Here is a 25,531-nt window from a genome sequence, read left to right on the forward strand (position 1 = left end):
TCATCCTAGTTTTTTTTAGACTTATAACACCAGTTATATTTTCACAGCCACAATTAAGTTATAATTGCATTAAATAGACAAATTCAATTAAAATATCCTGGGTGGAATAGTAGTATGCTACTGTGAAATAATCTCTATAGGTCTTTTTTTTGCTGTCATATGGCTTATTAATTGCTACATAAAAATGATCTTTATAAAGAAAGATCATGGCAGTATGGTTTTTATTATGTATTTTTTCCTATAGTATCAATGTTACATTTACAGAGGAAGAAATTGTGAAATGTTACTGTGGGTATTGGTTGAGTCATTGCAACATAAAATTTTTATTTGTTATTATTTTCTCTGTAAAGGAATAGCAAATGAATCTAAAAAATTATATGGAGCCCAGTTCCACCCTGAAGTTGGCCTTACAGAAAATGGGAAAGTAATACTGAAGAATTTCCTCTATGATATCGCTGGGTGTAGTGGAACTTTCACTGTTCAGAACAGAGAACTTGAGTGTATTCGGGAGATCAAAGAGAGAGTAGGCACTTCAAAAGTTTTGGTAAGCAATTTATATCTGAAAGTCTACACATTTATGTCAGTGTTGAAACTCAGACCTGGCTTCCTCACATTGTTCTCAAATGCTGCCTCCTTTCTGAGTTGGCATTGTTTTGGAGTGGTTTTTCAGTTATGCTTTAGATACAGAGTGGTAGCAGTCTCATAGTTTTTATTTTCTTTTTGCTTATTTTACTCAGTTTGATATTTTATTTCCCTATAGGTTTTACTCAGTGGTGGTGTAGACTCAACAGTTTGTACAGCTTTGCTGAATCGTGCTTTGAACCAAGACCAGGTCATTGCTGTGCACATTGATAATGGCTTTATGAGAAAACGAGAAAGCCAGTCTGTAGAGGAGGCCCTCAAAAAGCTTGGAATTCAGGTTAAAGGTATTGATGAACTCCAGAAAAATTACATGTCAGGACTTGTTTCATCAAATCTAATCTTATGGTTAATTGAGAACAGTACTTTAACCAACTACAGTTTTCTCAATACACTCACCCCTTTGACAGTATTTTTTTACATTATAATTCTGGTTCAAGAGGGGTTCCAGTATAAATTTAAAAGCTGTTGCTTACTCCTAGTGTTGAAGATAAATGAGTAAGCTTACATTTTCTACTTATCATTCTGTTCTCTTCCAGTCATTCTCTTTCTTAAGCATATTTTTTCCCCACTCATAATTTATGCATGAAAATGTCTAAGCCTTGCAAAACATATACAAATATAGTTTATTTATTTATTATTTTAGTTTCTTTTTTATTATTATTTAAATTTTATTTTTATATTCCCCTTACAATTACAGCCCCCTTATTTTGACCCCAAGCCCTCCTTTCCCCGCCCCCCCAAATATAGTTTAATTTACAAACAAAATCTTGTACAGAGAAGAGGAGTGAGAAGCCCATCATCACTTTTTCTTTAAAGGAAGACTTCTTAGATTTTAGCTATATTTCATTTGTGGATTTTCTTTTATACTTTATATAAACAAAGTTACAGTGAAATCAGGTCAGTAATTTAATTATAGAAACTATAAATATTGAATTATTTGTAATTGATGCAAATATTATAATACTTAATTAGATATTCAGTGCAAATTATAAAGTGCAGTTAGACATGCAGTAAAGATGAATCCAAAAAATTGTAATGCCACAAGGGTAAGGAATGGACCTGGTAACTGACTAATATGCCTTTAACAAAATGATGGAAGGCGAAAAGCAGATTTTCTCTGATTAGCTAATGAAGCTTAACTTTCAGCACCCCTCATTAGCCAACCTTTTCCTAAAAACTGGGACAGTGGCTAGTAATGTCTTGATATGGTCATATAAGAGTTTTTAATGATTTGTGATTAAGTTCGCTTTGAGTTTTCACTCTAACTTGCTCTGTTGTTGGTGTTGATATGGCCACAGGCATTTTGGGATTAGTCTTAAGAAAAACATTAAATTGGAGATACATTTAGTTTGTATATAGTGGTATTATGTGATTTGTAGTTGTTACTGTGCATCATGAAATTCATGTTATCCTTAGTATTGTGACTTTTAAAATACCTCATTTACTGTTATTTCTCTTGAAGGGGGGGCATTTCAGATTATCCAAGTTTTAGTCTCACAAAAGTCCTGATCCATCCCTGTTATGAGACATAGTGGAATCTTAGGGTGGGGTTCAGGGGAAGAAGCCAACAAAAAAGCAGAACTTTAAGGAAGAAATGACATTGGCTTACCTATGGGCCATGATTCTTTGGGAGAACCTAAAATGGATTTGTTGAGAATCTGAGAAAGTAGTTTTCCTTAATATAGGAACAGACTCCTGCTATCCCTTCCCATCAGAAGACCGAAGTTATTCCCTATAGAGGTTGAATAAGAAAGCGTTTTATTGGATATATCAATACCAGGTTTAGTTGAGGTTGTAAGTGAATTCTACATTAAAAGCAGGACTAAGTAGAAGTCTGTACACTGAATGAATTCGTCTTCTCTGGGGTGATTGACCAGTTTTTCGAAAGAAGCATAAATTCAAGAGTGGCTCCCCCATGAAATCTCCAGCTGTCTTAGCATGTGATGCCCACCAGTTACTCAGCCTTATTACCAAAGAGAGAGCACAATCAGTTTTTTAAGATGTTGCTCTTAAATATAAAAGCCAGTATGTTTATCAGCATCAGTTTTTCAAGAGATGAATGTGCAGTTCTGAGGACTTGGTTATTATATAAGAACCACTGTTTTTGATTCCCTTTGGAACTATGCTTGTTGCTCTGGTGAAGCTGTGAATAGGTGGAAAACAACCAGCATAATTTGTTTTATTATGGCCCTAAATCATTAAATGCCATAGATTTCTCAAAAGGACCCAATTAACGGGTGCTTTTGTCTGGACTTCGTTAATCATGATTTATTAGTAGTTATGAAAGATACAGGCAAATCAAAAGATTTATGTAGATTTTCTGTCTGTAATTTGACCTATTCTTTATTATTTTTTAATAATTTGTTTAAAACATGTTTCTCCCCTCTTTCCTAGTGATAAATGCTGCGCATTCTTTTTACAATGGAACAACTACTTTACCAATATCAGACGAAGACAGAACTCCACGAAAAAGAATTAGCAAAACATTAAATATGACCACAAGTCCTGAAGAGAAAAGAAAAATTATTGGGGATACGTTTGTTAAGGTATCTGTATAATAGACTCATTTTGTACTATTTTTGATGTGAATTTTAGTATTTGGTTTTTCTTGTCATTACATCAAGTAACTATGTTTGCTAATTGTGATTATTTTTTTGCCTGAGAGTTTTATTGTATATTGTTATTGTAACTGTGACCAGTAGAAATTTTTAAATGTTTTAAAGGACATGTACACTTAGGTTGCTAGGCTATTATTTTAATGGTTTAAGAACAGGTGTTTTTAGTTGATATCAGACTTTAGTTCTTTGGGAATTTATTTCATTGTCTAGATTTTAGACTCTTGAAGGAATCTTGCGTACTTTTTTTCAATTCAGGTGAAAACACATGGTCTTAATGCAATTTATTTGGGGGGAGGGTGGTAGATTTCCTTTCCTGGTCAGTATTCCAAAATAACTATGAGAAATGTAGCTGAAAGTATAACATTTTCCTGTCTTTGAAAAGTTTCACCTGTTATGACAGTTTTACTCCCGTTGGTTATAGATCGCCAATGAAGTAATTGGGGAAATGAACCTGAAACCAGAAGAGGTATTTCTTGCGCAAGGTACTTTACGGCCTGATCTCATTGAAAGTGCATCCCTTGTTGCAAGTGGCAAAGCTGAACTCATCAAAACCCACCACAATGACACAGAGCTTATCAGAAAGTTAAGAGAAGAGGTAAAAACTTAGGAGAACTTCTCCTTAGACTTTCACCCTTCCTCATCCTCTTTTAAGCGAACAGTTAAATTGTGTTATGTATACATAACACATTTACATTCCTGTGAAACAGATCTCTTAACATTTTCTTCTTCCAAAGTTGTAATTCTGTGCCCATTGAATAGCAGCTGCTTTAACCTTCCCTCCCTTTCCCCAACCTCTGGTAACCACCACCCTAGCTTTCTATTTCTATGAAGTTAACTGTTTTGATCGCTCATATCCATGCAATCATATATTATTTATCTTTTTGTGATTGACTTCACTTAGTATAATGTCCTCAAAATTCATTCACGTTGTACCATGTGACAGGATTTCCTTTTTAAGACTAATATTCTGTTGGTTTTTTTTTTAATTATTTATGCATACAAGAACTTGGGTTATAGGCCAGAGGTGCAGGGGGGTGTGAGAGGATTCACCAGAGACATAGTGGGGAGCAGAACAGGCAAATTGACTGAAATACACTGCTGAGGGGAACAACTAGCGAGTCAGAAGAGGTCTGCTGCGCCATGTGGGTAGCTCCCTGGCCAGCTGGGGATTGAACTCGTCCTGCAGTGGCTGTGGATAGCGCTGCAGTGGCTGTGGATAGCGTCAAAGCTTGCGGCGTCTTAACCCCTTGCACCACCAAGGAGGCCCCTGAGTAATATTCTGTTGAATATATATATACATTTTGTTTATCCTTTTAACTATTGATGGACATTTGGGTTATTTCCACTTTTTGGCTATTGTGAATTGTGCTGCTGTGAACATAGATTTACAAATATCTTTTGGAGACACTGTTATAAATTCTTTTGTATACATACCAAGAAGTGGGATTGCTGGGTCACATGGTAGTTTTATTTTTAATTTTTTTAAGGAGCCTCCTTCATGTGTCTATAGAGGTTACATCATCTTACCAGCCCACCAACAATGCACAAGGGCTCCCGGTCTCTCTATAGTATGCCCCCATACATATGTCATTTTGAGTGTGTATTTGTGTGTGTGTGTGTGTGTGTGTTTTCTATAGCCATCCTAATGGGTATGGATTATCTGTCTCTATATTTTATACATCCTAGAGGATGTAATGTGGTGTATCATTGCAGTTCTGGTTTGCATTTTGCTAATAACTGATGTTTGAGAATCTTCTCAAGTACTTATTGGCCATTAGTGTATCTATTTTTGGCATAGAAGAACTGGGGTATGGGTCAGAGGTACAGGGGGTGAGAAGATTCACCAGAGTCAGAGTGGGGAGCAGAACAAGCAGACTGAAATACACTGCTAACGGGAATAGCGAGACAGACAGGAGAGGTCTGCTGTGCCTTATGTGAGTTAGCTCTGTAGCTGGGGATCGAACTCAGACAGGCCGTAGCAGTGATAGTGTGGAGACTTAACCCTGAGGCCGCCAGGCAGGCCTTGTGTATCTTCTTTTTTTTTTTTTTTTAAATAGAGGCATGTTTTATTTATTTGTTTGTTTGTTTGTTTGTTTGTTTGTTTGTTTGTTTATACATGCACTGGGTACAGTCAGAAGCGCGGGAGGGTGAGAGAATTCACCAGAGGCAGAGCGGGGAGCAGAGCAGGCAGAAGGATCGAAGTACACTGCTGAAGGGAGCAGCGGGCGGCAGGAGAGGTCTGCGCGCCATGTGGGACCCTCCTCTGGTGGCCGGGGAGCAGCCGGGGATCGAACCTGCGTTGCAGAGGCCGCGGGCAGCTTTGCAACCCAGCGCTCAACTGCTGCGCCACCAGGGAGGCCCCCTTGTGTATCTTCTTTAGAGAAATGTCTGTTTAGATCTTCTGCCCATTTTTAATTGCTTTTTTAAATTTCATTCTTGAAAGTGTTTTTTAAAATATTTTACATATTTTAATTTTGCATATTACCTACATACAGTTTACATACTTTATGATTTACCTTCTGTGGCTTGGTTGTCTGTTCACTTTCTTGGTGGTGTCATTGGGAGACATCTCATTTTGAAACACCAGTTTATTTCCTAATTGCCTTATGTTGTAATTAGAATTGCATTTGGAATGGTGGATAGTTTGTTTTGATTTATTTATGTTTAAAAGTCATATGTGTGCTACACATTGGAATACTACTTATCTGTAAAAATGAAATCTTAACTGTAGCAACATAGGTAAAACTGGAGGGGATTATGCTCAGTGAAATAAGTCAGAAGGAAAAAGACACATACTGGATGGTTTCACTCATGTGGAAACTGACAAAAACAAACAACCCCCTGATATCTCACCACAGAAATGAAGTTACCAGAATGGGTGGATGGGGAGGTGGGAGCAAATGGGGAAGAGGGCCCAATGGACTGTGATGGAGGATTATTGGGGTTTGGTGATGGGCGTGTTATGATAATGTACATTTGTAGTGCTGTGAACTTGAACCTTTAAAATATGTAATGTGACCCAGTATTACCTCAATAAACATAATTTAAATGTGACAAAGGCTTATGTTTAAAATGTTTTTCAGAGAAATAAGATCACTGAAATATTCATTTAATTCCTTACAAGTATAAAGGAGGAAATATTTTAAAAGATGAAAGTTTAAAAACTGCTTCTTTCAAGTAAAGTGAAAGACAACAGGAAAAGCCAGTAACTTGTTATATTTTATTTTCCTTATCATTTGTTATTAATTGACATTTTTCCTTCCTGTAGGGAAAAGTAATAGAACCGCTGAAAGATTTTCATAAAGATGAAGTAAGAATTTTAGGCAGAGAACTTGGACTTCCAGAAGAGTTAGTTTCTCGACATCCATTTCCAGGTGAAAAATTGAATTGAATTCTGTTTGATTTGTCATTTTGAAATAATTGGTTATCTTAGGAAATATGTAACGAGAGAGGAAGAGTAGGTGGGGATAAATATTCTTTTTAACATCATTTTATTAAATATTCATTTCTTTTTTTTTTTTTAAAGATTTATTTTTATTTTATTTATATAAGAACCGGGGTGCAGGACAGATGTGCGGGAGAGTGAGAGGATTCCCCAGAGACAGAGTGGGGAACAGAACAGGCAGAATGACCGAAATACACTGCTGAGGGGAGCAGCGGGCAAGACAGGAGAGGTCTGCTGTGCCATGTGGACTGCTCTCTGGCCAGCCGGGGATTGAACTCTTGTTGTGCAGAGGCTGCAGACTGCTTCATAGTGTGATGCTTAACCCCTTGTGCCACCAGGGAGGCCCAGTAGCACTTACTTACATCAAATTTCAAATCAGTGCTTCACAATGTTCAGTCAGTAGCCTCTGTTGTTGGCAAAGGGATGTGTGTGTGAATGTGATGGAAGCAGGCTGAGTGGTCCTGTGCCACTGGTCCTCACTCTAGCTGGATTCACATGACTTGTAAAAAGTCTGTGTGTGGGTTTTCTGTTATGTAAGATTTCACTGGTAAGAAGGATTTGCTGCTTTAAAAGATAGAAATATTACTTATCTTGAACAAACTGTTTAAAGATGAAGAATGAAACTGAGGGATTAATAGATATAGCTAAGATTTTGCCAGGCTCCTCAAAGGATGCCTTTCTACTGTTAAAATAAAATGACAGAATCCAGGTTTTCTTACATCCATGCATACCATGTGATTTTATCCTTCTAAGTATTAAGTGAGTAGAATTGTTCTGGATTGAAATATTCTGTATATATTTGATATTTTCTTTTTATTTTCCCTTTACTTCCCTACATCCCTGATTTTTTTTTTTTTAAAGCAGCATATTCTTCCTAGAATTAGATTGGTAATTGATGGTGGGTGATGACTGATAAGGTTTTTTTTTTATATTGTCCTCTTATATATGTTTGAAAATTCCCTTCACAAAATTTTTCATATAAATTTGCACAGATAATATCAATTAAATATTTATTGGATAATTTTATGACATTTAATACATGGATTAAATAGGAGAAATTATTGAAGTAAAGAGGATTGAACATTCTAAAAAATGGTTTGGATGGGAAAGGTAATAGCTACATTTGAAATTAAATACTTGTAAAAATTTATACTGGTTATGTAATAATTATATCTGAACAAAACTGGAAAAAATCTATTTATTTTTAAGATTTATTTATTTATGTATGCATACAAGAGCTGGAATATAGGCCAGAGGTGTGGGGAGGGGGTGAAGATTCACTAGAGACAGAGTGGTGAACAGAACAGGCAGACTGTAACACACTGCTGAGGGGAACAGCAGGCGAGGCAGGAGAGGTCTGCGACCCCATGTGGGTAGCTCCCTGGCTGGCCAGTAATAGAACTTGTGCTGCAGTGGCTGCAGATAGCTTTATAGGTTGTTTCTTAACCCTTGGTGCCACCAGGGAGGCCCTGGAAAAAACTTTTAAAGTGGATAGATTTTATTTTTGGAAGAATTACATTTTTGGAACAATGACATTTGTAAATTAATATAAACTTTATATTTAACTTGAAAAATTAAAAACCATTGCTACTTTTCTATCTAGGTCCTGGCCTGGCAATTCGAGTAATATGTGCTGAAGAACCTTATATTTGTAAGGACTTTCCTGAAACAAACAATATTTTGAAAATAGTAGCTGATTTTTCTGCAAGTGTTAAAAAGGTAATAATTTGCTTTGCATTTGTATATTGTAGGAGCTTTAAACAAAGCCAGCCACTACAAGAAATTTAATGGATTCCTGCATGACTGTAGTTTTTATAGTGAATTTGTTAAGTTTTCGTTGTTTGAAAATTCATAGTAATTTTACCTTTGAAATAACTGTGAGGATTCTATACAGTCTGTTAAATGCAGACTTCTTTTTCTAAGCTATGTAACAGATTGGATACCCTGAATTCCTGAAAGTGGTAGTTATAAAATATTTCAAACATTTCTTCCATATGTGTTGCAAGAAAGTTAAGGAAGTTATTTTATCTCTAAATTGACGATGAGTGGAAAAGTCTCCTAGTCCTTAGATTTCTCCAAATCCATGGATTTGGTGCCTTAAATTCCTAATGTGTGTGATCTGAAAAGCTCAGAATACCAAATCAAAGTGGATCTTGGTTGATAGTATTTCCAGGTGAGAAATTACTGTAAATTCTTTTTGGAATAGCTTCAGCCAGCCCTGGAAGAATTCCCATAGAACATTTCAACAAATATGAGCTTACAGTCAAATATTACCAAGTAGATATAGAAGTAAGGTACCAAGAATGAATGTTAGTGGAAACAATCAGCAGAACAGATCCTCACTTTGGCTACTAGGATTAGCAGATAGGCAGTATATAAAGTACGTAGAATTAAAAGACTCAATTGATAATAAGAATAAGGATTATGATAAGAAACTACCAAAAATGACTTGGGCCCCTTAAAAATAAATCAAAACCAACTAAGCTCTAGAAATGAAAATCACTGAGATGAAAGAGTAAATTAATGAATTCAGATACAGAAATTAAGAAATTAGGAGAAAGCAAAACAAAAATGAGAAAAGATTAAGATTGATTGAGAACATCAATTTTAAATTATGTCCCGAAGGAGACGTTGAAAATAACTGAATTCCTCCATATCAATGAAAGCCACTGTGACTCAGATTCAGGAATTTTAACACATCACAATTAAGATAAAGGCAAAGAACTCAGCACATAGTACGTATACCCAGAGAAACTACAGACTTCCCAAGACAAAGCCAGCTGAAGAGAAAAGATTGATTACCTTACAAAGGGAAGACTAATTTTGAAAGCATCAGTAAAAGCAAAGAAACCTGAGTGCCAAGAAAAATAATTGTGAACAGTAGTTATCAGAGATAAACTGTCTCCTAACAACTAGGGTAAAATAAAGATATTTTCAGGTAAACAGAATTTACTACTGACTTTGTTATTTAAGGGATTAAACACAGTGATTCTCCATCCTAGCTGTGTGTTAGGATCATTTGGTGGAGCTTTTGAAGTGTGCTATGCTTGTACTAAAATTTCTTACTTAATTGCTCTAGTATAGGACGTGAGCTTACCAATTAATTTGAGTTTGCAGCTAGGGTTGAGAACTGCTGTTTTAAAGGACTGATTTTAGGAGAAGCAAAAATCATAGGAGAAAAATCTGAATACAAAAAGGGAAACAACAATATGTAGTTAAAATAGCACACAAGGGTATTGATTGGAGTTAAAGTTTTCAAAGGTGCTTGTGTTGTTTGCCAGGAATTTGGAAATATATCTTCTTTTGTTAAGTGTCTATGTTAACACTTACGGGAAAATATTAAAAGAATGAAGTTGGGTTTTAACTTCAAAATCAGTAATAGGGACATAAAACTGGGAGCAAAGATCAGTTCAGAAGAATGTAAGAAAGGAGAAAAAATATGTAAAAAATGGAAAAATATGTAAAAAATCGGTAAGAAATTAACGATTAAAGTGGTAGAATGAAATTTAATCATAACCATTAACCCTCAATTTAGAATACATCTTTAGCTAAGACTTAGATTGTCAAATTAGTTGAAAAGGTGTGAAGTAAAAGAAAAGAAAAATAATGGAAATAAAAAAAGGAAGTGCAGCTAAATTAATTTCAGACAAAGCTGACTTCATGGTGGAATGTTTTATTTCTATATAAGGAGAAAGTTTGATTCACATGAGGTGTGTCCCTTGCAGGTGACCCCATTAAAGCCTCAATGTGTGTAAATCTCTAATCAGCATGTCTTATTCTGATGTTTAACTTCTTATAGCGCTAACTCTTGGAATGAAATTCTGTCAGAGATGCTAACTAGTTATAATATATAACTGGTTATAACCAGTAAGTGTAGCTATGTAGAGTTATAGATACCAAAGGAATGAATGCCTTTTATTTGATACTTTAACAATTGTCTCTGGTTTTTGCAGCCACATACCCTATTACAAAGAGTCAAAGCCTGCACAACAGAAGAGGATCAGGAGAAACTGATGCAAATCACAAGTCTGCATTCACTGAATGCCTTCCTGCTGCCAATTAAAACTGTCGGTGTGCAGGTGAGTTGTACGAATTCATTGTGGCATAATGATCTGCAGTTTGTTCTTTCTACTAATATTGAAGTAAGAATAACTTAGGATAATGAAATATAAAAATAACGTACATCATCTAACTAAAAGGCTCAAAGAATGATTTGCTACAGGGTGAGCTTGCTTGCTTCTGACTTAAAGGGCAGGTATCAAGAATTCATATTGTCATTTATCCTTTGTGTGAAATACACTGCGGCTTTGGAATTCTTTAACCTCAAGAAAGTCCTCAGATAACATGCTATACCATTTAGATCTTGTTCTTGGCGTGTGTATTCTTTAAACTGTGTTCTCTGCCTCTACAAAAGGTCCTCTATTAGCCGTGATAATGTATAACACACATTTTCTGTGATTTATTCTGCCTTTCCAGTTGTAAAAGGATGTGAAGATAAAATAGATAGTTGTCACTTTAAAAATGCTATTCACAAATAGTGTCTGGAGAAAACTTGGGAGAGGGCAGGGAGGAGGGCTTCTTTTCTGTTGTGTAGTGTGTAGTTCAGTATGTACTTAATTGTAAATTAGAAAACATGTCAACAATTCATTTCAAAATGGTATGAGTGCCAGTTATTGGATGTGTTTATAATGTCCTCTTATAGTAAAATTATATGTAGAAAGAATTAACTCTGTTTTAGAGATTATTTATCTCAAACTTATTAAATATACTCTTCTCCTGAATATAGAATCTGAATCATCAGCTTAAATTCCTCCTCCTGAATTCACATAGCTGTCTGTAAATAAGATAATAAAAATTTATTGTTACTTTTAAATTAAAATATTTTCATTCCCTTCTGCCTATTACCCCTTGCTGGTACCAGTTCTCTGATCACTTCAACAAGTGCAAAGGCAACAGTCTGAAAGTCTATCCCTATTACAATCCATAAAAACTAAAAATGAAGAGACAAAAGATAAATCACAAATGCTGGTGCAAAAACCCGAGAGAAATCTCAGTCCAGCAGAACTGTGGAATATTCCTGAAGAAGACTTCAAGGTAACAGTTACAACAATGCTCACAAGAATCAAAAACAATGGATGATGTAAAACAGAAATAAAGGCTGAGAAAACGTGAGATAGTTACAATCAAAATAATGGATTTTTAAAAAACTCTACAACTGGGCAGGTCGTGGCCTTTCTGAATCATTGACCGTGTGGGTTGGAGTAGCCTGAGCCAATAATCTGGTGCCAACTTGTTTTAAGGCCTTATTAAAAATTTTGGATCCCCATGAAGTCCTACTGTACTCAAGTTTACCAGGAGATTGGGTTGATGGGCTTAATCACTTATAAAATCAGGAGTGCTGATAGAAGAAGTAAAGCTTTGGAAGCTTCTAGTCCCATACCTGCCTGTCGCCATCACTAACCAACTGTAGTTGGAGTACAGGGCAGATGGAGCACAAGCCTGGCTGTAAATTGCAGCTTTGTAGGTGGCAGTGTGGAATATCACTGTATATTTGATTAAGGACCCTTTCCTTCATTGCATGAGCAAGTCCCTGTGAGACACCAAAATAAAAAAACAAAACAAAACAAAACACTATAACCAATATAAAAACACAGCAGAAGGTCTTAATAGTGGATGTACAGAAGCATTGGAGAGACTTAGTGCACTCCAAAGCACAATGTCAAGGAGCATACAAAATAGAACAACAAAGAAAAAGAAGAATTAAAAGAATGAAAATCGTGAGAGTCCTTTGGGATAAACTGAAGAGAAATAATGTCTGTATCGGGATTCTCAGAAGGAGAGGAAGAGGAGAAAGGCTCAGAAAGCTTATGTAAGGAAATAATTGCTGAAAACCATCTCTGTCATGGAAGTGAACCAGACATTGTAATCCAAGAAGCCCTGAATTCCAAAGAAAATAATACAGACTAATCTATAATAAAACACCTTATAATAAATGTGTTGAAAGCCAACTGACAAGTGTAGAATACTAGAAACATCAAGAGAAGCAAGGGTAACCAGTCAGGAAACACCACAGTTAGCACATCTGCAGATTATTTAGTAGAAACACTGCAAGCAAGAAGGGAATAACTAGACACTTTTAAGGTACTTAGGAAAGATTTCCAGCCTAGAGTCCTTGACCCTGCAATATTGTATATAGAAGAGTAAGGAGCTTCATTGAAAAGCAAAACATTTATCAAAACCAAGCCACACATGAAAGCAATAATAATAAAAAGCACCAGAACAACAAAGGTGGTGTTAACAGCCACCTAAACTATAACATGGAGGAGGAGAGTAACAGCATGGCCCATCGAAATGAGTCAGAGACCATTTTGTCCAAAATAGAAACAACCCATCATATGCTAATCTCAGTAGAACCTTTCAAACCAAATCAACAGAAGTGGTACATAAGACAGTGGAAATGGAATCTCAATGAAACATAAAAATAAGACATACTGAAAGAAAAAAAAAAACCAAATGTTGATAAGCACTTATATCTTAATAATTATCATAAACGTATTGACCTGAATAAATCAGTTAAAAGATGTAGTGTGTGGGTGAATTGGTGGTGAGAATTTTATGAGGACTACAACCAAGAGGAGAAAGCATACATTGTACAAAAAGGAAGAATTATGTAATATATAAAGATGAAGCATGGCTGAATGGACTTCAAAAGTACAACCATGTGCTGCTTATAAGAAACCTACCTTGCCAACAAAGACAAGCATGAAGTTAGAGTTAAAGGCTGGAAGAGAATCCAAAAAAAGCCAGATATAGACAGCTATACTCAGATCAAATAAAATAAGCCTCCAGCTAAAATGAGATAATTATGTTATGATTACAGGCCTAGCACAAGAAGAAATAACACTCTCTGGATTACATATGTACCAAATAGCAGCACACCAAAAAACAAAAGTCAATAAAGGAGCTCTATAGAAAGAGACTGGCAGTAACACAGTAATATGAGTGAATTAATACTCCATTTACAACTATGGACAGATAACAAGAGAGAATAAAGAATGAAATCTTAGTTTTAAATGAGGAGGTCAGATAAAATAGGTTTAATAGATTTCTGCTGATTACTCCACCCAAATAAAACTACAAAGATTGAAGTTGTACCCGCATCTCTGATCATAATGCCATAATGGTGGAAATCAACTATAAAAACATAAGCAGGAAAACTACAAATACATGGAAACTATAATATGCTGTTCAATAGCTGTTGGATATGAATGAAAATTAAAACAAATCTAACCTTGAAATTAATGAAAATGAAGATACAAGATAGCAGAATATGAGATGTAACAAAAGCTCTTAAGAGAGGTGATTTTAAAACAGGCCCACATTAAAAAGCAAGAGAAATTCCAAGTAAACAATTTAATACTGTAACTAATACAACTTGAAATAGAGGGACAAACAATAACCAACGTTAGTAGAAGAAAGGAAAAATAAGAGTGGAAATAAAATGAAGTTCATTAATATTATAGAAAAGAAACAAAACTAAGTCTGTTCTTTGAGAAGATAAATACACAAAGCACTAGCTAGGCTAACAAAAGAAGAAGCATTAATGAAATGAAAGAGAAGAAATTAGCACAGATAGCAAAGAAATATAAAGGATCCTAAGAGATTACTCATGACCAACTAAGAAATATAAAGGATCCTAAGAGATTACTCGTGACAAACTAAATCGCCATAAGTTTGATAATCTAGAGGCAATAGACAAATTTCTATTATCAATATAGTTTGGCAGGACTGTACCAATAAGAAACTGAAAAATTGAACAAACTGATCACAAGTATGGACATAGAACAATTAAAAATTGTCCCCAAAACAAAAGTGCAGAACAGACAGCTTTACAAATGATTTTTATCAAGCTTTCAGAGAAAAACTAATGCATATATTGTTCAAAATACAAGAGAGAATGGTCCCTAATATATTTTACAGTGCCAACATTAGCTTAATACCAAAACCATATAAGGTTAAAAAGTTTTTACATGGGGCAAAAGATCTATAAGAGTAAAGACATCCTATTGCATGGGAGAAAATATTCACACAATATATAACCAATAAGGCATTAATATCCAAGATATATAAAAAGCATACAAATTCAACAACAGAAAACAAACAAACCTAATTAATAAATGGGTAGCAGATGTAAACACACTGTTCACCAAACAGGATATCCAGAAGGCTAACAACTATATAAAAAATGTTCATTGTCATTTCCAATGACAGCTGTGAGTTAAAATTGTAATATCTCACACCCTGACAATGACACACATTAAAAACAACCCCAACAATAAGCGTTGGAGAGGATGCAGAGAAAGAAGAATGCTATTACCCTGTTGATAGTAATATAGACTGGAGAAGCTATTATGGAAAGTGATCTGGATTTACCTTCAAAAACTAAAAGTGGAAATAGTATATGACCCAGCAATACCATTCTTGGTTATCATGAGATTATGGACCCATTAATGCATAAAATGCCCTACAGTATTTATTATAGCACTGTTTATAATCAGTAGGACATGGAAGCATGTCCATCAGTTAATGAATGACTGGATCTAGATGTGGTGTAGTCACACTGTAAAATATGATTCAGCCATAAGGAAAGATGAAATGCAGCCATTGATAGCACAATGGAGAGAGTTTTGAGGGAATTATGTGTAGTAAAGCAAGTCAGAATAATAAATATAAATAGTGGACATTTATGTATGGAGAATTAGATAAAATACTTAAAAATCTAGCAGACATCAATACCTTGAAAGCTGTGAGCTTAGGAGGGTGTGAGGATGAAGAAAGGGACAAGGCAATATGAGGAATGGTGGTGAGAAAAAATTTGAAATATTTTAATTCATCGAAATGATAGGCCAGCTATTTCAGTTATAGAGTTCTTGTCCCCCACCTCCATTTTAAAGGCTACATATGTAACAATTTATATTGAAATAAAGATAAAACTTCATGATAGAAGTTTGAAGTAATTTATTGGATGAGCTTTTAAAATAAAGTTCATTTTATCTCCTATTACTATCAAAATAAAATTTTGTTTTGTTTTTAGATTTCTAATTTATTCTAGTCTCAGACTTTTGAAGCTGAGACTCTTGGAAGCCCAGCTAAAACTCATAATTCATGGTTAGTGAAGCAAGTTTATATTCTGAATATCAAAACAAACCATACTTTAAAAAAGTCAAGATGCAGCACATTTGAAAAGGAATGCTCTCTGTCTGTATTCTCCCATTAAATGGTGTATGTCTTTCCAGAAACACTTAACTGTAAAAAGGAAATTATGAATGCACATTGTCACCTTTTTTCTTTTAACTGAGCGCCATGAACTTATCTTCTCACACCAGGACAAGTAGATGATTATTCTTTTAAATGAATACCTTGAATTTGTTATGTTTCCATGCCTTATATTCTATGCATGGTTATACTATCATTTGTTTAACCATTTCCCTACCATTGTACATTTAAACTATTTTCAATTTCTCACTATTGGCATTTCGGCAAGTAACAGCTTATATCTTTAAGCAATTGCTCATCTGTTTTTATAAGACCATTTCCTGGATTACAGCGCCAATTACATTGGGATAGATATTATCAAGTTAGCATGAGGTCTCATTCTCAGTGTACAGTTACCCAATGAATCTTTCAAAATTGCTTCTCAGTTTAGTAAGATTTTTTAAGTCAAATTACTTGAATGAACTAAGACAGTGAAAAGGCAGTCAATATTATTAACAAGTTTTATTATCATTAGATCAGTTTAAAAGAAATTGGTAAGTAAATCTTTTATTTTATTGTATCATTAGAGAAGTCCCTGTACTTTAATTCAAACATGTATTGTCAATTGTGTCTTTATTTTTAGGGTGACTGTCGTTCCTATAGTTACGTCTGTGGGATCTCAAGTAAAGATGAGCCTGACTGGGACTCTCTTATTTTCCTGGCTAGGCTTATACCTCGTATGTGTCACAACATTAACAGGTATGTTCTGCAAGGTAAGGTGGTGAGGCATAAAGGTAGGGTATAAAGGAGGGATGTGTTTTTTTAAGGTCTTGCTAGGATTGAAACAACCAGAATCGTCAAGTGTAGATACAGGTATGCCTGTAGGTCACAATAGAGCATACATTCAATGATACCTGTGTTTTGTTCTTTCATTGTATTGCAATCATTTGCTTACCAAAACAGTTTTTTTGTTGTTTTGGTGAGAAATATGAAGGGTTTTTATTTTAGTTTAAAATGTTAATGGTAGCTTTTAAAACGTGTCTTCCAAAGTAGTGGCTTATGCTATCTTGGTTTTTTGGTAATATGTTTTAATCTAGAAGGATGGACTGAAAGTAAATATGTATAGATTACAGAATTACCAATAGCAACTTGGTGAATTCAGTAATCATCATCCCAGGGGAATAATCATCACATCATCACCCTCCTCCTCTCAAGGGAAGTCAATGAAATAGTATATGCCAGATATTTTTAAAAGAAGTACATTAAATGTCTAATGTATTTGGTATTTAGTGTTTCAGATCCAGGTTTTGTTTGTACATTACTTTCTAGTGTTACACACATTTATAACATGTGTAATACTCAATATTTTTTTCCATATACATTTCAAAAATCTCATTTGATGCCAGACTGCTAATTAAATGTTCTTCTTACTAGTGGCTTATGCTATTTCTTAACAGTTCTAAGGTCTAGAAGTCTGAAATCAAGGTGTCAGCAGGGCCTTGCTTTCTCTTGCAAGGTTGATAGGAGGATCCTTCCTTGCCTTTTCTAGTTTCTGATCTTTGCCGGCAGTCCTTGGCTTGTGGCAGTGTAGCTCCAGTCTGTCAGCTGTCTTCAGTGGTCCTCTTTCCTGTGTTTCCTGTGTATGTGTCTGTGTTTCTAAATTTCCCTCTTCTTGGAAGAACACCAGTTACTGGAGTGGTGTCACCCTAATCCAGTAGGACCTTGTCTCCTGATGATACCTGCATGAACCATTTCCACCCATAGATTCTTTTTTTTTTTTCTTAAAGATTTATGTATTTATCAATGCATACAAGAGCTGGGGTACAGGCCAGAGATGCAGTGGGTGAGAGGATTCACCAGAGACAGAGCAGGGAACAGAACAGGCAGACTGACTGAAATACACTGCTGAGGGGAGCAGCAGGCAAGACAGGAGGGGTCTGCTGCGCCATGAGGATTGCTCCCTGGCTGACCGGGGATCGAACTCGTGCTGCAGAGGCTGCGGATTGCTTCATAGTGTGGTGCTTAACCCCTTGCACCACTAGGGAGGCCCTCCACCCATAGATTCTTGATGGACATGAAGTTTTGGGAACATTCTTCAACCTAACACATTATATAAAAAGAGAATTGTGATAATGACATCTATCTTTGCACATTTTGGGGTGCTAGTATCCTAGAGAACATACTTTTTTTTTTTTTTAAAGATTTATTTATTTTATGTATACAAGAGCTCGGGTATAGGCCAGAGGTACAGGGTGTGAGAGGATTCACCAGAGACAGAGTGGGGAGCAGAATAGGCAGGTTGACTGAAATGCACTGCTGAGGAGAGCAGCGGGCAAGACAGGAGAGGTCAGCTGCACCTTGTGGGTTGCTCCCTGGCTGGGGATTGAACTCATGCTGCAGTGGCTGGCGATAGCTTGATAGTTCTGAGACTTTAACCCTTGTGCCACCAGAGAGGCCCCTAGAGAATATACTTGGAGGAAGGTACATAGAAACTCCTATACTCTTACATCCTGTCTTAACTAATTGGGGATTTGTAGTAGATAAGAGCGGCACTGAGGAATAAATGAATGTTATTCTGTATGCTTTGCTTCTTCTACTAAAAAATAATTTCTCTAAAATTTTACCTTCCCCTTCTAGAGTTGTCTATATATTTGGCCCACCAGTTAAAGAACCTCCTACAGATGTTACTCCCACTTTTTTGACGACAGGGGTGCTCAGTACTTTACGTCAAGCTGATTTTGAGGCCCATAACATTCTCAGGGAGTCTGGTATGTTGCTCATTTTATTTACCTCTGCTTGCTGGCATTAGATATTAGAAACTTGACAGTATATGATTCTGGTAGGAGGATCTAGTTTTAATTTTTAGGTGATTTCATTTTTATTATTTAATTATATAACTAGTTCTGTGATGTTGCCTTTTCTGTAACTCTTACTCACCTTTGTTGTCCTTTGTGGACATGTGTAGAGTGGCAAAAAAATTGGAACCTCCCAACTTGCACATTCCCAGCTGAGGTTGGCTGAGGTGACATGCAACTTTTTTTTTTTTTTAAAGATTTATTTATTTATTTATTTATGCAAGCACTGGGTACAGTCAGAAGTGCGGGAGGGTGAGAGAATTCACCAGAGCCAGAGCAGGGAGCAGAGCAGGCAGAAGGACCGAAGTACACTGCTGAGGGGAGCAGCGGGTGGCAGGAGAGGTCTGCGCGCCATGTGGGACCCTCCTCCGGTGGCCGGGAAGCAGCCGGGGATCGAACCAGCGCTGCAGAGGCTTCAGGCAGCTTCGCAACCCAGCGCTCAACCGCTGCGCCACTGGGGAGGCCCTGACACGCAACTTTTTGTTTCAGTTCCCTATTTTAAACAAGTGTCCTTTTTTGTAGTCATTTTTTGAGCTATTGTTTGAATTTTTGTTGATTCCACTGTTGAAAATGGCCCCCATGCTTAGAGCTGAGGTGCTGTCTAATGTTCCTAAGCACAAGAAGCCTGTGATGTGCCTTATGGAGAAAATACGCAGGTTAGATAAGCTTTGTTCAGGTGTGAATTATAGTGCCTGAACCTATAGAGCATAGCTTCAGTGTTAATTCATAATATTAAATAAGGTGTCTTTAAATAGAAGCATACATAAAACAAGATTACATACTTGTCAGTAGATGAAAATGGATGACCAGTGCTTGCAGGAACCTGTTTCTCCTGGGGCAGTGGTTCAATATTTGTTAATTCACTGTTTGCAGCAGTATATATAGTACATAGCTACCATAACAAGAATTGACTCTGTGTGTATATGTAATTACACCACTGTCACATGTCACGGTTATCAAATTATTTATAGACTTAGATTATTTACAATGTTAGTGAAACAGTGCATGATGGCAGTCCTAGCAAGTGTGTGTCGTTTTAGATATTGTCTGGAAGGATTTATGTGAACTGGGTTACAGTGTGTTTCCATGGTGTGGTGATTGTTTCGATGTGTTAACTTGCTGTCTCTAGGGTATGCTGGAAAAATCAGTCAGATGCCAGTGATATTGACACCATTACATTTTGATCGGGACCCACTCCAGAAGCAGCCTTCCTGCCAGAGATCTGTGGTTATTCGAACCTTTATTACCAGTGATTTCATGACTGGTATACCTGCAACACCTGGCAATGAGATCCCTGTAGAGGTAATCTATATATATTATTTTTAATCTATATATTATTTTTAATCTCATAATTTTTTAATAAGGTGAATGGAATAGACTATGACAGTGTTGTTATTTGTGGGGTTGATTTTATTAAAATGTGTTCTTTTTTTTAATCTCTGTATGGTTGTTTATAAACTGTGAAAAGGGGCCTTAAATTTATTGTACCTCCAGATGTCTGATTACTATGTGGAGTGGAACCAACTCTAACTTATAATTTTATCGAATCTTGCCAACTTCTGCTTTATAAATAGTATTCTCCCAACAAAAAAGAAAACCCTAGAAGTAAAGGAAAATTTATTAGCAATAGGGATGCAATCTGATGGCATTATGGCCAGGCACCCATGAGTTGCCTCCTGCTGTATTTACTACCAATTCTATTTTGAATCACCATCTCCCCCTCCTTTTATCCCCCCACCAGCATGTGATTACAGAACTCTGCATAGTAGCAAATGGAAAATAAGACTATTATTGGGACCACTGCTCCAGATGTATAATGCACGGCTCTAGCTATAGCTGGACAGCTGGCTGGGTAATGTGATGTAGAGTCTGTTTTCTCTTTAGTTCAGACTTGCCAATTCTCTGACCTGTCAAGTGAGGCCTCTCCCTCCTCCTGTACACTTGGCAGTATTGTTATTATAGGGGCATCATGTGCCCTAGCAGTGGTCACCGAGTTCTGTGTTTGACCCACAATTTGTGAAGCATTGACATAAATACATAAAATAATGTGCTTGGAAGCCATAGCAATGTCAAATTGCTATCAGTGTTTCTGAGCATTTATTATGGACTAGTAACAAACATTATTTGCCAAGTCCACTCTGAGTGGTACTGCGTTGAAGTCACTTAAATCTATAAAGGAAATAGGTTCACTACATAGAACTAATCGGACCATCCCTTGTACATTGAGGACAATAGTACAGATAGGTCACATTTTTAATTTCAAATGTAAGCTTTCTAGATCTGTTGGATACATGCAGTGGATCCTGGCTCTTCTATTGATAATCTTTGTTTTATAACAGGTGGTGTTAAAGATGGTCACTGAGATTAAGAAGATTCCTGGTATTTCTCGAATTATGTATGACTTAACATCAAAGCCCCCAGGAACTACTGAGTGGGAATAATAAACTACTTGTTCTGTTAACGTACTGTGTGCAGTTTAAATTGATTAGCAACCATTCTCAGTATTGACATGCAGTGGTGTGAAAAAGAGTTCCTGGAGCCACTACATCACATCTGAGTTCTCTACAGCAGAACCCTGCAGTTTTAAGAGCTGAGTTGGGGATTACGTAAAAGGGCCCGAGGATCTGTAAGCGTGTAATCCAAGCACCATTGCCCACATTCAGACAGATCGACTTGGTTGTACCTTTGCCTCACTTATTCTTCATGTTTGATCTCACTCATGTTGTTTCTGTCCATGAGAATGGATGAAGGTGAATGAATTTTGGGGTGGTAATGGACTGCTGTTCCCTTGCCAGTTTCTAAGCGCTCTTAGTACGCCCATTTTATTTACCATTGTTACTTAGTATGTATAGTTTTTAGAGAAACTGAATTTCCCTGTAAGTAACCTTCTTACAAGGGCTGGGGTCAGGGATGAACATATCAGATAAAGATGTAGGTGGGTTATTCCAACCATTTTTGCAGGTCACTGGAGCTATAAAATGTAAACTACCTTAAGATGGAAAAGCACTAGGAATTTGTGAAGTACTTTGGAATTTTATGATACCATAGCCATGGGAGGAAGAAACTCAGTTTAACATGTTTTCAGATCAGGTTCCACTTAGATGCCATGTTGCTCTTCGCTACTGACCTGCTCATTAGTTTAAGGAACCTTGGCCTCCCTGCCTGACATTGCTGGCTACTGCAGCTCTGCAGAGGAAGTCCTCTGTTCTTACCCTAAGAATCGCTGTGTCTTGGGTAGTATAGATAAAGTTTGAACATTTGTATCTCATTTGATTGTTAGCGCACCAGTTCTGAGATCACAGAAACTACTCACAGCTTACAAATGCACACCTGCAGCTTCTATCATCTATTACAGAATTTTGTAAGCAACAATCAGATATACTCTTGAAGGCAAGTTTATCACCCACTGCTCAGAAGACTGTGGCCAGTCTTTGTCCATGCAAAGTATTGTCAAACGTTGTAATCTTTTAACCAAGAAGAGTCATGGACTGGAGTAGAACTTTTGTCACAGGTTTCTGCCAAATTCTTTATAACATTCATATAAGTACTGTAAAAAGACAGTACTAGACCTCTACAACCATTTCTCAATATTTTAGCTGATACTAATATTTAAGAACATTACTATGTTTTTCTCATACCAATTTTGTCTCAGGTTGCTGGCTTTTATCGAATTGACCTTTTGTATTAATCAGGTACGTAATTTTGTTTGGGATTCAGTGTAAGATAAACAATAAAATTATGCATGCCAGCGTCTTCTTTTCATTCAGACTGGACCAGAGGACAACTGTTGCTGGAACAGCAAGGAAAAGCTTCTGTCTATGGTAACATATATACCCAAGACAAAGGAGTATTTCACTTCTACAAAACTTGAAGTGTTCATCCTCTGTCCTGATGATGAGGTACTGATGGTGGCTTTTTGGAAGGAGGATGTCATAGTGATCTGATCTTGGAGTCTTATTTAGGACTGCAATAAGAGGTATTAAAAGACAAACATTTGTGTTTGTGAAAAAAATTCCTCTTCTAGCAAAAGTGTCATGTGATTTTGTATTTAAACAAGTATTAGGACTCTAGAAAGAATATATGAGTGGTTTTTTTCCCTTAAAATATGTTCTATAGAACACTGCTCTGTGAAAATGGCCCACATTAAAATACTTAGGTGGTCATCTGAGTTTAGAAAGTGCTAGTCACTTGTCCTTCCATCTTGGAGATTTACCATATACATTGTATTAAAGCTCTGAGTAATTTTGAAGTTGAAAACAGGTGTTAACTGTTTTTGTATTTAAGGTTTTTTTTTTTAAGATTTTATTTATGCATATAAGAACTGGCGTATAGGCTAGAGGTGGGGGGGCCTTTAGAGGATTCACCAGAGACAGTGGGGAGCAGAATAGGCGGGTCGACTGAAATACACTGCTGAGGGGAGCAGCGGGGGAGACAGGAGAAGTCTGCTGCGCCATGTGGTTTAGGTCTCTGGCCGGGGATTGAACCCCATGCTGCAGTGGCTGGCGATAGCTTGATAGTGCTGAGACTTTAATCCCTGCAGCACCGGGGAGGCCCCCTGGCCCTAAATTCTTAATAAGTAACGTGAAAAAGCATCTCAGGAGACATAATGGAAAGACAAGTGGTCAAAGGCAATCATCAAAAAAAAAAAATGTAAAATCAAATGGTAGATTATTTGAAGTCGTAGCAAAGTTTGACCACTTGAGACTCTTGGAAATACTCACCAATGTGTTCCTGCTGGCACTCTCTTTACTGTGTATTTTTGGAAACGTTCACAGTACATGCTTTGGCTTAGGAGAATGAGAAATCTTCGATAATCTATTTATCATGCAGCTGATTGTTGGCAGAACTGGTGCTGGATCCCAGGCTTTTTTGATCTCCACATTGAGGAGTCACGTTTGAGGTGTTTCAAGGCAAGAGTTTTTTTTTTTTAGGAAGTTCTCAGTGTGTCATTTGACCATTGCAGGTATTTCCAAAATGTTAATTTGACCATTGTGGGTATTTCCAAAATGTTAATTATCTTAAACTGCGTGTTGAATTGCTTCTGGAGAATACTGTCTTTTAGGAATTCCTCTACACTCTTATGCCTAACATTATACCCCTGTTTCTTCCTACCATATCACACTACTCTCCTCCCTCAACACCCAAGACTTCCTTTCTCCCATCTCCTGAATTCTTTTTGTAATGGGGTGAGAACACGCTTCATCATTACCTCAATGATGCTCCTTTCACTGACTCAAGTTCAGGATGTTACTGGAAGCAATACCAGTTGGATGTCGCTTTCCTTAGAAAGCACCCCCTTTAACCTAAGGTTGTTTAGCCAAATGGGTGATATAGGCAGCCTTTTAACTTCCAGGGCATTTTATTTAACGACAAGCAAAGAGATAGGGATGCTCCAAAATTCACCAAAATGCCAGGAAAAATGTACCCCTATCCTGCAGCCACCTCTCTTTTTTTTTAAGATTTATTTATTTATGCATACAAGAACAGGGGTACAGGCCAGAGGTGCGAGGGGTGAGAGGATTCACCAGAGACAGAGGGCAACAGAACAGGCAGACTGACTGAATATACTGAGCAGCCACCTCTCTAAATCTGACGGACCCTAGCTAGCCAGATTACAAAACTGAGCGTGAACTGTTAAGACACCTACTGAGAAACATTTATGCAACTATTTTGAATATAATTATCTGATGAGCTAGAAGTTATCCTTTAATAATCTTGAGTTCTTTGTATGAGAATCCTTTGAGCAGATTCATCTTAACTTACCCATTTTAGTCTTTGTTCAGTGGTGAATCCTGTGGGCCTTGGTAAAAACCCTAGATTATCAAATAATGAGGCGGGAAAGTTTAACTGTTTGTCGAATATACTAAGTTCAGTATCTGGAAAATCCTCTAAGTTGTTCAGGAAACTTAAACTTCAGTAATCCACATGGAGTGTGTGCCTTTGCAGAGTACAGATGTTTTAGGTAAGTAAGTTTCTGTTTGGATCTTTTATGAGCATTGTTAAAACCTTATGATAATAAATGAAGTGAATGGAAAGTTTTGAGCAGATTTTTTTATAAAAAGTATTTGTTAATTGGAATGAATAGTTCTGAAATCACTAATTATTTGTGGTATACTGAAACTTATATGTTGTGGTAATGTTGCCATAAAGTGGCTTTGCTAAATTAATCTGAAATAACTAATGCCTTTTGTCCTCAATATAGTTCACAAGGGAGGAAATGATGACTTCCATAATTTGTAATTAAAGCTTCAGTATTTATGAAAAAGTGGAAGAGTGAAAAAGCAAAGTAATATTCAGAATTTGGTAAAGAAAAAATTGCATGTACTTTCAAGAGTTTCTGCATAGTAAACGTAGATTTACAAATGTAGATAACATAAATATACATCTATAAATGTAGATAATAAATCTTAGATATATAGGAGGAAGTCAGTCCAGGTGGTAACAATGTACATAAAATACTATGTAACTTTTATTGAATGGCTAGCTAAATGTGTGTTGTGTGTTCCCTAAATTAAAGTTCTACACACACCCACACACACACATTCTCACACACTCACCGTTTGCAAGCATGTTAGCAGAGTTGACCAGCCTTTCAAAGTAAATGTTTATATTGGTGATTTGCCAATGTGAAGATTAGAGAAAAATATAACATTCAGAAACAATTCACTTATTTCAGGTGACTGCATTGCTTTGGCCTATTTACTTTCAGATATTTA

General features: G+C 36.4%; 1 protein-coding gene across 1 annotated transcript in view; it reads left to right on the plus strand.

Moving 5' to 3' along the window:
- Positions 1-21,256, plus strand: part of GMPS (guanine monophosphate synthase) — a gene marked incomplete at both ends in the record, with an annotated part of 43,391 nt that extends 22,135 nt beyond the window's left edge. The window contains 11 exons of the mRNA XM_084231688.1: positions 351-544; positions 761-926; positions 3,037-3,188; positions 3,682-3,855; positions 6,529-6,634; positions 8,309-8,424; positions 10,659-10,784; positions 16,604-16,719; positions 18,598-18,728; positions 19,945-20,117; positions 21,155-21,256. Of these exons, the coding sequence (XP_084087814.1) occupies positions 351-544; positions 761-926; positions 3,037-3,188; positions 3,682-3,855; positions 6,529-6,634; positions 8,309-8,424; positions 10,659-10,784; positions 16,604-16,719; positions 18,598-18,728; positions 19,945-20,117; positions 21,155-21,256 (1,556 nt within the window). The remainder of the gene's footprint in view (positions 1-350; positions 545-760; positions 927-3,036; positions 3,189-3,681; positions 3,856-6,528; positions 6,635-8,308; positions 8,425-10,658; positions 10,785-16,603; positions 16,720-18,597; positions 18,729-19,944; positions 20,118-21,154) is intronic.
- Between the last annotated feature and the right edge of the window lie 4,275 nt (positions 21,257-25,531).

The sequence above is a fragment of the Talpa europaea genome, assembly GCF_964194135.1.
Source record: "Talpa europaea genome assembly, chromosome: 4".
NCBI classification, from domain to species: domain Eukaryota; kingdom Metazoa; phylum Chordata; class Mammalia; order Eulipotyphla; family Talpidae; genus Talpa; species Talpa europaea.